This window comes from Amblyraja radiata, chromosome 22, assembly GCF_010909765.2.
Source record: "Amblyraja radiata isolate CabotCenter1 chromosome 22, sAmbRad1.1.pri, whole genome shotgun sequence".
NCBI classification, from domain to species: domain Eukaryota; kingdom Metazoa; phylum Chordata; class Chondrichthyes; order Rajiformes; family Rajidae; genus Amblyraja; species Amblyraja radiata.
In genome coordinates, this window is record NC_045977.1 from 42,605,903 (window position 1) to 42,618,186 (window position 12,284).

The 12,284-nt window shown below is 45.8% G+C and overlaps 1 protein-coding gene across 1 annotated transcript; it reads right to left on the minus strand.

Annotated features, from left to right (window-relative positions):
• Positions 1-1,782: 1,782 nt before the first annotated feature.
• On the minus strand, positions 1,783-11,543 carry eci1 (enoyl-CoA delta isomerase 1). Its single transcript, XM_033041184.1, has 7 exons — positions 11,455-11,543; positions 8,451-8,588; positions 7,254-7,381; positions 6,109-6,255; positions 4,747-4,868; positions 4,217-4,395; positions 1,783-3,493 (listed from the first exon to the last, which is right to left on the minus strand). Exons 1-7 carry the CDS (start codon positions 11,489-11,491, stop codon positions 3,327-3,329), a joined length of 918 nt encoding a protein of 305 aa, XP_032897075.1. The 5' UTR covers positions 11,492-11,543; the 3' UTR covers positions 1,783-3,326.
• Positions 11,544-12,284: the final 741 nt, after the last annotated feature.

The following is a 12,284-nucleotide window of genomic DNA, read 5'->3' on the forward strand; positions in this document are numbered from 1 at the left end:
CCCACCTCCCTCTACATCTGTGACACAGCAGATCTGGGTGATACATTTCTTTCTCCCACATGTAACGGTAATGCTAAAGAACTCTGCCTTTCACTCTGAGTTTAGAGGTTATTGTGCCATACAGTTTTTATGGGCTGAATTTTGCCTTATTTAAAGACAGAACCATATGTCTTTTAAATGTTGTTGTTGTTCCTACCTCAATCCACATTTAAAGTTCCATTAAGGCAGCAGTCAAAACTAATTTAATATTTTGACAAAGTTCAAATTGCTGGGGTTTCTTCTCACATTCACTTTGATATTTAGTTAGTATATAATGACAAATGTTTTCAAAACAGGCCGTGTGGAAATCATTTCCAATGCCTCGTGTTTCACGAGGTCCAATAAAGTACTACTTTAAGGTACACAAAAAAACGCTGGAGAAACTCAGTGGAGCATCTATGGAGCGAAGGAAAGAGGCAACGTTTCGGGCCGAAACCCTTCTTCAGACCAGCATCTGCAGTTCCTTCTTAAAAACTTCTTAAGTACTACTTTAAGTTGTCTTGAAGAGTCTCGACCTGAAACGTCACCTACTCCTTCACTTCATAGATGCTGCCTCGCCCGCTGAGATTCTCCAGCATTTTTGTCTTGCCTTTGATTTTTCCAGCATCTGCAGTTCTTTCTTAAACTTTAAGTTGTCCGATGTAATTGCTATTACCGAAACATGGTTGCAGAGTGATCAATATTCCAGGTTGTGCAGTTTTCCTAAAGAACGGGCCAAAGGAGAAAGGAGGTGGGGATTTAAAGGAGACTTCCAGAAGATTGTAGAAGAGCCAACATAATTCCCTCATCCAAAAAAGGCAGAAGGAAGAGAACTCCAGGCCAGTTATCCAACTAATCCAACTAACAGCTATATTACTGGCAAGCTGCTGGAGTGAATAATCAGAGGAAATTGGTAATCATTTTGGAAAGATGAATATAATAAACTCTGGTCAAACATGGTTTTATGAAATGTAAAGTATGTTTGACAAATTTGCTCAACCTTTATTTCTCAGCAAAACAAAGTTTGAAGTGGCAACTCAAATTTCACTGTGTGCGGGGTTGATTTCCATGTCCCTGTGACATCCTCAATTCATAAGATGAAAAGTGGAATCGTTTTGTTTTTCAGAAAGAAAAAATCCATAAGAGTCACTTGTTATTTCCACGAGTGTATGTAAAAGGAGGAAAAGATTTTACCAGCAAGTTTGTGGGACAGACTGAAAAATTAAAACAAAGTTAACATAGAAGTTTATATCTATAATAAAAAACCTGTCTATCATTTTTTTAAACAAGTTAAATCTGTGCAGTGTATTAAAAGATATGAAAATTATTGGGTTACAGACACTGGAGTAATTTGAAGAAGGGTCTCAACCCGAAATGTCGCCTAGATGATGCCTCACCCACTGAGTTTCTCCAGCATTTTTGTCTACCTTGGGTTACAGGCAGTGCTTTTTTTGTAATGGTACGACATACCGGCACCTCTAAAAATGATAATTTTAATAATATGTTTACTTTTTAACCTGTGTCAATTTTATATTTTTTAGTAATGTTTATTAAGTTTGAAGTTGATTGATCACAAAATCATATCACAGAAGAAGAGAGTATATTCATAGAAAAAAAAATGTTGATAAATGTGGCTTAGTTGATATATGTACAAGCACATTTTTGTCTACAAAAAATGCACTGGTTACATATATGACCGGAAGAAGACTTTAACCAAAGACTAAACTGTGCAGAAGTAATTTGCAATGAAAAAAGGCAACAAAACAAGTTTTCAAAATTTGTATTGAATAATTACAATGGTGGTCGATTCCAATAGCAGATTTTCAGATAATGAAGCAAGACATGACAAGCATACCTGCTGTGAATGAAATGTGACAACCTCTGTACACATCATGAAAGTGCCAGGCACTGACCATCTCCAACTAGAGGAACAGTAATCACCTCACCTTGACATCAACAACATTCTCATCAGCAAATAACCCACTTAGATCATCCCAGAGTTCACCACCGACCAAAGACCTGGTTTTAGTTTAACTTGGCATGGTGTTTGGCATGGACATTCTGGGCCAAAGGGCCTGTTTCTGTGCCATCCTGTTCTATGTTCTGACTGCAGCAGCTGCACAAACACTATTACCACAAGAGTGGCTTTCTTATAGGATTGGACAGGTAGGACGCAGGAAAAATGTTCCCAATGTTAGGGGAGACCAGAACCAGGCGTCACAGTTTAAAAATAAGGGGCAGGCCGTTTAGGACTGAGATGAGGAAAAACTTCCTTCACCCAGAGAGTTGTGAATCTGTGGAATTCTCTGCCACAGAGGCAGTGGAGGCCAATTCACTGGATCTTTTCAAGGGAGAGTTAGATTTAGCTCTTAGGGCTAAAGGAATCAAGGGATATGGGGGGGAAAGCAGGAATGGGGTACTGATTTTAGATGATCAGGCATGATTATATTGAATGGTGGTGCTGGCTCGAAGGGCCGAATGGCCTACTCCTGCACCTATTTTTGTGTTTCTAACACCTGGTGCATCACAGTGAGGACTTGAAAATGATGCCAAGCTGTCGACTCTGTGTACTGTCTCAGTGTGCTACTGCTATACACTTGTACTGTATCTGAGTTGCTCATCTAAGATGTATCTAAGCGTTTATGTATAGTGATACTTGTTCTGAACTGTATACAAAAGCGTATTCCACTGTACCTCGGTACATGTGACAAATCATACTTTATCTCAATCACCCTATTGTCAGTTATCTTTCACTCATCTACAACAACTATGTTAAGATCATAGAGAAAGACAGTTGTATAAAAGTTTATTCTGTCCCCTATTGTAAGCCACTCTGCGGATTTGGTTCCATACATAGAACAGATTACTACAAATCACTTACTCATTTGAAAGAGACATTCTTTAAAAAGTTCTCTGGAAAACGAAAAACAAGTTTAGCATCCCAACAAAGTTTAAGTGCTGAATGCCCAAATTATTGCCCGGACTTGCTTTCGAAAGATTCAACCAAATAAGTAAAAATAGTAGATACACCATGAAAATATTATTATTGAGGCATTATCCTTGATTAATCTTCACAATCAAGAGACTGGCACAAATTTAGGCACTTACATATTTTATACTGCAATGGTCTGGACACAAATTCAGTCTGTCTTGTAGTCATTTGGAAAAGGCTGAAACCTGTCATTGATAACATAACAGAAACATTCCCAAATCTTTTGGAACAATTAAAGTAAAGAGAAGTGATATTAAGAGAGTCCCAGGAATTATTATCCAGTAAGCTGAGCCTCCCTGCATAAGGATACGGTAACTCAGCTTTTTCTTTGTTTTAGCATCCCCATGTACATCTCAAGCGATTTCTGAATAGAATCTTTGCTGATAAAATTGACAAAATTTTGTATATCTGATTCGCGTTGAGTCAAAAGCCGATCGAGTGCTGGCTTCCGCATCATGGCCTTAGTGATCTGTCGAGCGTGATCTGCAAGGTAAACCATTCGAAAAGGTAACGGATCTGTGAAGAAACTGAAGGACAAAATCTGACTCCAAATAATTTGTTCATTTAAATAACATTGGGACACAGGAATAAAAAGCACATTCAAGCTAATAAAGTAATGTCTTACATTAAGACTTGCCAATCAAGCTATGTGTAATTCACTAAATTCACCTAATCTTGCCCGGTCCACCAGGAGTACTGAGCTCCGTACCATCGAAGGGATCTACAGGAGGTGCTTCCTCAAGTATGGCAGCTAATTATACTGTCCCTAACTGGTATAGACAATAGGTACAGGAGTAGGCCATTCGGCCCTTCAAGCCAGCACTGTCATTCAATGTGATCATGGCTGATCATAGCACATGGCATTCTGGGCACAGGTTATTACAGCCCAGTGCAGTTATTAATTTTGGCTTGCAAAATGAGTTTTGCACATAAAGAACATAGAAGCTGAATTATAAAAGCACCACGGACATTTAAAGGCTTCCTCAATGTGAAAAGATCACAAAATTCAGAGATAAAATAACAAATTGTTTGCTTTTCCAACTGAGAAAGTCACGTTATCATTTCTAACAACACCGAGCACATTTTCAGCAAACTTTCTTGCGCACGCATTGTTCTTTAATTTTGTGCAGGAATAAAATAAGATCTTCCTGAAAAACAAAAATCATCGGAACTATTTTATGATTTATAAAGTCAGACCAGTTTTACCTGGAATAGTCAACCATTCTGACATGGTGCTTAAAGCAGTTGGCATAACTTTATCCTGTGGTACGAGGTGATCGACAAGTCCGATTCTCAAAGCCTCTGGGGCAGGGTACAAGAGGCCAAGTTGGAGGGAAAGCTCGGCTGCCCGCGTCCCTATGGTGTTTGTTATTGTGTCCTTGAACCTTTGCCAATGACATGGAGAAAGAGCCACATTAACCAAAATCCATTCGCTATTTAATAAATGGCACATAAACAAACTGATGAGGCAGTCAGACGGTCAGGCAGCATCTGTGGAGGCAAAGGGGACTCGACATTTCGGGTCAAGGCCCTGCATCAGGACTGAGAGCAGGGAGGGGAGAGAGTGTAAAGAGGTAAGGGCAAGGGGGAGGCAGGAGCTGGCTGGCGTCAACTGGAACCAGGTGAGGGAGAGAGTGATGGACAGATGGAGCCAGGCAGGTAGATGGGAGACCGTAGCTGCTGGGTAGAGACAGGTAGATGTGTAAAGTTCAGCGGAGGGCTACGTGACAACATACCAGAACGGTGCAACAATCCCCAGCTTCGTCTCGTTCAGGCCGATTTGATACTTTGGGCGATCTGCCATGATTCGGTAGTCACATGACATAGCCATGAGACATCCCCCAGCTGGGCTGGCTCCCTGCAATTCACAACAGACACGGCAGCTTCACACCTTACTACAGTTACTACAACAGCAGCACAGCCAAACTAATGTTACTTTTTAATTACAATCGTTGCTTTTAATAAAGGTCTGTCATACAACACAGCTATGAGCAGAGACAGAGAGCGACAGAATGCCATGCCTTCGCTGTTAGTTTGGACTCAAGGTGTATTTGCGTTCCAATTAGAACCACAAGTACAAAAATCTAGGTTTGAAGAACAAGATGCTGGAGAAACTGAAAGGGTCAGGCAGCATCAGTGGTCACCCCAGTTTTACCTCATCATCCCCCTCTGCAGTTTTGCGACTTTCTTTTGTCACCTTTTCAGTTCTTACAGTGGGTGTCCCAACTGAAATGTTCTCTCTGCTTCTCTCACTCTCCACAGATGCAGCCTGACCTGCTGAGTGTGTCCACCATTTTCTGTTTTTGTTTTATCCTTCTGCACTTTTTAGTCCCATCCAAAGTATCCGTAATGTACACATTGGGTGCTTATCCATTCAAATAAGGTCCAAAATCTGTTTGACTTTGCAAATAAATGATGATAGTGAGGTGCCTAAATGAACGTGGATCTGTCAATCTTCATGTTTCAGTTTCATTGCCCCTTCCTTGAAAAATGTGAGGATAAGTAACAACTTAAACAAATGATTTGTAAATTACAAATCATTAAATCTGTCACAGGCAATGATGGCCCAGTTTTACACTACCATCATAGAGTCTGTCCTCACCTTCTCCATCATGGTCTGGTTTGGCTCAGCCATCAAGCACGACACCCGGAGGCTGCAGTGCATCGTACGATCAGCAGATCATTATTGGCTGCAACCTCCCCCCCATTGATGAACTGTACACTGCAAGGGCCGGGAAGCGAGCGGGCAAGATCATCTCTGACCCATCTCACCCTGGCCACAAACTCTTTGAATCACTTCCCTCTGGGAGGCGACTCCGGATTGTCAAGGCTGCCACAGCCAGACATAAAAACAGCTTTTTTTCCCATGAGCAGTAAGCTCTACTCAACAGCCAAAAGTCTGTAGCCTCCTTTTGCTCTGGTATTTTATTTTATTCTTCACATATTTAGATTATAATGTTTTATTTTTAATTGTCTACTGTATATTGTATTGTTATCCTTGCGAGCAAAGCACCAAGGCAAATTCCTTGTATGTATGCATACTTGGCTAATAAAATGTATTCAATTCAATTCAATTGAAAGACGGCTGTGCCACTTACATTGATGGCAGCGATGGTCACTAGGCTGGATCCGTAGAGTTTCAACCACATCTCCTGCACTGATCTCCAGAACTCCCCCGTATGTTCTGGGGACTTCCCATACATCTCGGTGATATCCAAACCAGCAGAAAATATGTTGGGAATAGACTAAAATTAAAGCACAATTCCATTTTAGCTTTCCGAAATATGGACCAGTTCAAGCACACGGGAAGATTATTAGGATCAATTTGTGCGATTTCATTTGAAGATTCAATTACTCATTTTACACATTGGTGCCACATCATTAATTCAAAATAGCAGTAATCTCATTACCATGTGAATATGTGCCTATCAGAATTATAGAGACATACGGCAAGGAAACAGGCCTTTTGGCCCAACTTGTCCATGCCGAGCAAGATGCCTCATGGGCAGGTGTAGATGGGGCATCTTGGCAGCATCAGCAAGTTGGGTCGAAGGGTCTGTTTCCATACTGTAACTCTACAATTCTGCCTATGAGCTAGTGCCACCTGCCCGCATTTGGCCCAAATCCCTCTAAACCTTTCCTATCCATGTACCTGCTAAATGTCTTATAAATGTTGTTATAATAACCTGCCTCAACCACCTCTGGCATTCCACATGCCCACTGCCTTCTGTGTGGAAAAAGTTGCCCTTCCAGTTCCTATTAAATCTTTCTCCTTTCACCTTAAACCTACATCATCTGGTTCTTAATTATCCTATTCTTATACCAGAAGACAGCCATCTCGATCCAAAACATCACATATCCATGCTCTCCAGAGATGCAGCCTGACTCACTGTATTACTCCAGCACTTTGTACCTATCCATGCTCTCCAGAGATGCTGCCAGACCCACTGAGTCCAGCACTTGGTGTCCTTTTTTGTAGACCTGCATGTGCAGTTCCTTGTTTCTACATCTGCTTTACACATGTTGGTGTGACGTGAAATGCACAAAACAGAATGATACAAAAGATAGGTTCAATCATAGCAATTAAATGGGAATTAGATATTTCCTAGATGAATAGATATAGGAAAAATATGCACGGGAGTCTGATTAATCTGGTAGCTACTAATGAGTCTTCATAGTCATGAGGGGTCAAATGGTATATCATTCCATGATTCAGTGAAGCAGAGTTATTCATCATACGTACAGACGTGAGAATCACTCCACGACATTCCCGATCCATCTCCAGCTTTTCCATGCTAATTGCAAACTCCGTGAGAAATTCCAGGCTGAGACTGTTAACAGGAGGCTTCTGCATTTTAATCACAGCCACTCCTGAAAAAAAGTTATAAGCGTTAAACTATTTTCTACACAAGGACACAAAGTGCTGGAGTAACTCAACAGATCAAGTAGCTCCCCTGGTGAACATGGATAGGTGAAGTTTCAGGTCAAGACCCTCCTTCAGAACGTCACCTGTCCATGTTCTCCAGAGATGCTGCCTGACCCTCTGAGTTACTCCAGCACTCTGTGACATGTCACCTATCCATATTCTCCACAGATGCTGCCTGACCCGCTGAGTTACTCCAGCACTCTGTGACATGTCACCTATCCATATTCTCCACAGATGCTGCCTGACCCGCTGAGTTACTCCAACACTCTACCCTTTTGTCTATTAACTTGCATCAGCAGGTCCTTTGTTTCTACAAAGTGTTTGTGTTGTTCTTTTACGCAACAAAAAGTTAGCCAGATATGTCCAAGTTGACAGAAAACTCCTTATTCAATTAGCAAACGGATTAATCCTCAGCCCACTGATACTTACCATTCTCAGACAGCGTAAGGCATGGTTGTGGACAGCAATTTCTATAAATGACATCAAATGACTGAGTCTGTCTCAGTCCAAACCTGGCCATTCAATTACAACAAAAATTAAACTAACCCAGAAGTTCAATTAACAGATTAGTTGTTCTGTTTGCAGGCTTTTTCCGTTCTAAAATTGGGGTCACATTTGCTACCTTGCTATCACAGTGACAATTCTAAAATTTATAGACTCTTGAAAGATGTCTCCCTGAGGATCCACTATCTCTAAAGTTAACCAGGTTAACTTTAGAGACCTTAACATCAGGTCTTTGGGACTCGAGTTCCAAGCTCAATCACTTCTCTCGTACTATTTTGTCACGAACAGTAAAGACCTGTAGTTTATCATTCTCGTTCGACACTAGTTTCTCCATTTTATTCAGCAATTTTCTGTGTCTTCTTCTATGGATCAAACACATGGTAATTGTTTAATTCCTGCACCATTTTTTACTTTCCATTTATAAATTCTTCTGTCTCTGTCTCCAAAGTGCCCACATTGGCCCTTGCTTCATCTGCAAAAGATTACAGAGCAAGATTCTTGTTAAATTACCTGTGTTGGTGTCCAGTTCGACAGCCATGTTCTTATTTGTGAACGCCCTCCTCTGGCTTGATGACTTGCATGGTAATTGACACAAAATCCTTCCGTGCTTATGTAGTAATTTTGTAATGCCATAAAGTGAAGTACGTCCTAAAACACAAAAAAAAAATAACCGGTATAGTATTGAATGGACATCTAACCCATCGGTATCACTTCCACTGAAAGCCTGAAGAAGGGTCCCAAACCAAAACCTCTCTTGTCCATTCCCTCCACAGATGCTGCCTGACCCTCTGAGTTCCTCCCGCACTCTGTTTTGATCAACATCGTGCTGAATTATATGCCTCTATTACCTGAACGCCAGCTCAGTTCTGTCCAGTCAGTTCAGTTTACTGTCATGTGTACCGAGGCTCAGTGAAAAGCTTTAGTTGCGTGCTAACCAGTCAGTAGAAAGGCAATACATGATTACAATCGAACCATTTACAGTGTAAGAAATGTTGCTTCAGGAGTAGAGATTTCAGAGTGTGGAGCGATTGTAATACTTGTTTGTAGATCTGCTTCCATGGCTAGCACGCAAATAGTCGCCTGGGTTGGGCGCCATCTGGGGAACCAGGAGCCCACCTGAAAGACTATTGCACTGTCCATCTCCTTTAAATGGTTTTAGCCACTCTGCTGCACATTAAATGGCTTAGTCTATATTAGACAGCTCAAATACAAAAGTTGGCGGTTTTGTGGAATACTAGATCCAAATGTAATCAATTTCTACAAATAAGATTGCAGAGCACTGCGAAAAGAAGGCAAGTCAGTGAATAGACCGGATAATCCTCCTCCCGCTGCAAGAAATGTTGGATCTCCCAGAATATTCATTGACTTGTATTCTCTTTGACCCACTTGAGTGTAGGCAGAATGGGTAACAAGTGTGGGGGAAGATATGCGTGTGTGTGTGTGTGCGCACCATGGTGGAGGGGGCATGGCAAGTACAGGGGGTTAGAGGGCGGTGGGTTCCAGCTTTCTCCCCCTTACTCCAGGCTGTGTGAAGCAGGGTCCCGGCCCAAAATGTTGTCTGTACCTCCACAGATGGTGCCGGAGAAACTGCAATCCTCCAACACTTTGTGTTTCGTTTAGTGCTGTAATGATATGAGATAGGCATTGGAACTGGGCAGTGCTACGGGCTGGAGTGGTGCTAGGCAGTGGTGCTGGGCAGTGGTGCTGGGCAGGATAACAGCACTGCTGTGGCACTGGGGATGCTGCTGCTCTAGGCACTGGTCCCATGATAGGTGCTACACTGGACACTGGTCTTAGGGTGCTCGACCAGGGGATGGGTGCTGTCGCCAGGATGGGTGCTGGTCAAGGGATGGGTGCTGATTGGGGGGATGGGTGCTGGTCGGGGGATGGGTGCTGGTCAAGGGATGGGTGCTGGTCAAGGGATGGGTGCTAGTCAAGGGATGGGTGCTAGTCAAGGGATGGGTGCTAGTCAAGGGATGGGTGCTGGTCAAGGGATGGGTGCTGGTTGGGGGATGGGTGCTGGTCGGGGGGATGGGTGCTGGTCGGGGGGGTGGGTGCTGGTCAAGGGATGGGTGCTGGTCAAGGAATGGGTGCTGGTTGGGGGGATGGGTGCTGGTTGGGGGGGGTGGGTGCTGGTCGGGGGGATGGGTGCTGGTCGGGGGGATGGGTGCTGGTCGAGGGGATGGGTGCTGGTCGGGGGGATGGGTGCTGGTCGGGGGGATGGGTGCTGGTCGGGGGGGTGGGTGCTGGTTGGGGATGGGTGCTGGTCGGGGGGATGGGTGCTGGTCGGGGGATGGGTGCTGGTCGGGGGGATGGGTGCTGGTCGAGGGGATGGGTGCTGGTCGGGGGATTGGGTGCTGGTTGGGGGATGGGTGCTGGTCGGGGGGGTGGGTGCTGGTTGGGGATGGGTGCTGGTTGGGGATGGGTGCTGGTCGGGGGGATGGGTGCTGGTCGGGGGGATGGGTGCTAGTCGAGGGATGGGTGCTGGTTGGGGGGATGGGTGCTGGTTGTGGAATGGGTGCTGGTTGTGGAATGGGTGCTGGTTGGGGGGATGGGTGCTGGTTGAGGGGATGGGTGCTGGCCGGGGGTGTGGGTGCTGGTTGGGGGGGATGGGTGCTGGTTGGGGGGATGGGTGCTGGTTGACGGGATGGGTGCTGGTCGGGGGGATGGGTGCTGGTCGGGGGGATGGGTGCTGGTCGGGGGGATGGGTGTTGGTCGGGGGGGGTGGGTACTGGTCGAGGGATGGGTGCTGGTTGGGGGGATGGGTGCTGGTAGGGGAATGGGTGCTGGCCGGGGGGGTGGGTGCTGGTTGGGGGGGGATGAGTGCTGGTCAAGAAATGGGTGCTGGTCGGTGGGATGGGAGCTGGTTGGGGGGATGGGTGCTGGCCGGGGGTGTGGGTGCTGGTTAAGGGGATGGGTGCTGTTTGGGGGATGGGTGCTGTTTGGGGGATGGGTGCTGGTTGAGGGGGTTGGTGCTGTTTGGGGGATGGGTGCTGTTTGGGGGATGGGTGCTGTTTGGGGGATGGGTGCTGTTTGGGGGATGGGTGCTGGTCGGGGGGATGGGTGCTTGTTGGGGGATGGGTGCTGGTTGGGGGATGGGTGCTGGTTGGGGGGATGGGTGCTGGTTGGGGGGATGGGTGCTGGTTGGGGGGATGGGTGCTGGTTGGGGTATGGATGCTGTTCACTGACAATGTACGGTCTGCTGGCACTGTGCCCGGACAGGCCGGAGCCCACTGCCCCTCCTCTCCCCAGCGGGTGCTGCAGTGAGGCGGGTGCTGCAGTGAGGCCCGCGCTCCCCACCCCGGGGCCACTGACCTGAGCCCAGGGGGAGGGGGGAATAACATTAACCTGGGCCCGGCCCCCAGGGAGGTGGGTGAGGGGTGTGGAGGAGTGACACTACCCTACTCCTGGTCCTCCGGGCGGGGGGAGTAAATGGGTGAGGGGGAGCGGGGGGGCGAGTGGGGAGGGGGGAGGGTGAGTGGGGAGGGGGGGAGGGGCGTGACGTGACACTAACCCGTCCCCGGGCCTCGGGCCGCCAGCGCCGCCGCCATCCCTCACCGAAACCAGAACCGGGGGGGGGGGGGGGGGGGTCACAGCGCCACCCTGCGGGCGGGAAGCGTTGGAGGACCAGCGTCTGTGTCACATAGAGTGATACAGTGTGGAAACAGGCCCTTCGGCCCAACCTGCCCATACTGGCCAACATGTCCCAGCTACACTAGTCCCACCTGCCTGCGCTTGGCCCATATCCCTCCAAACCTGTCCTATCCATTTACCTGTCTAAATGTTTCTTAAACGTTGAGATAGTCCCAGCCTCAACTACCTCCTCTGGCAGCTTGTTCCATACACCCACTGTGTGGAAAAGTGACCCCTCAGATTCTTATTCAATCTTCCTCCTCTCAAACTTATACCTATGTCAGCCATGATCACAATGAATGGCAGTGCTGGCTCGAAGGGCCGAATGGCCTCCCCCTGCACCTATTTTTTATGTTTCTATGTTTCTATGTTCTTGATTCCCCTACTCCGTGTAAAATACACTGTGCATTCACCCTGTCTAAGCAGCAGATATAGTCCACCTAATTCTGTTCCTAGAATTTACGAACCTTTGTTGTGGAAATATGAAAAGACATCCAGTGATGACTGAATTGAAAAAATCTAACGCATGAGCAAATATATTAAAGTGTTTTTGTGAAAGGCCATCAATTCAACAAGGGAAAGAGAGAATGGTGCAGATCTGAGATGGGAAGCACAGAAGAAGATTTATGAGGAAGTTTGCAAAACAGATTCTAAAGGCAGCTAAACACGGACAAAACTTTGCAAAGAGAAAACAAATCAAAAGTGCGAATA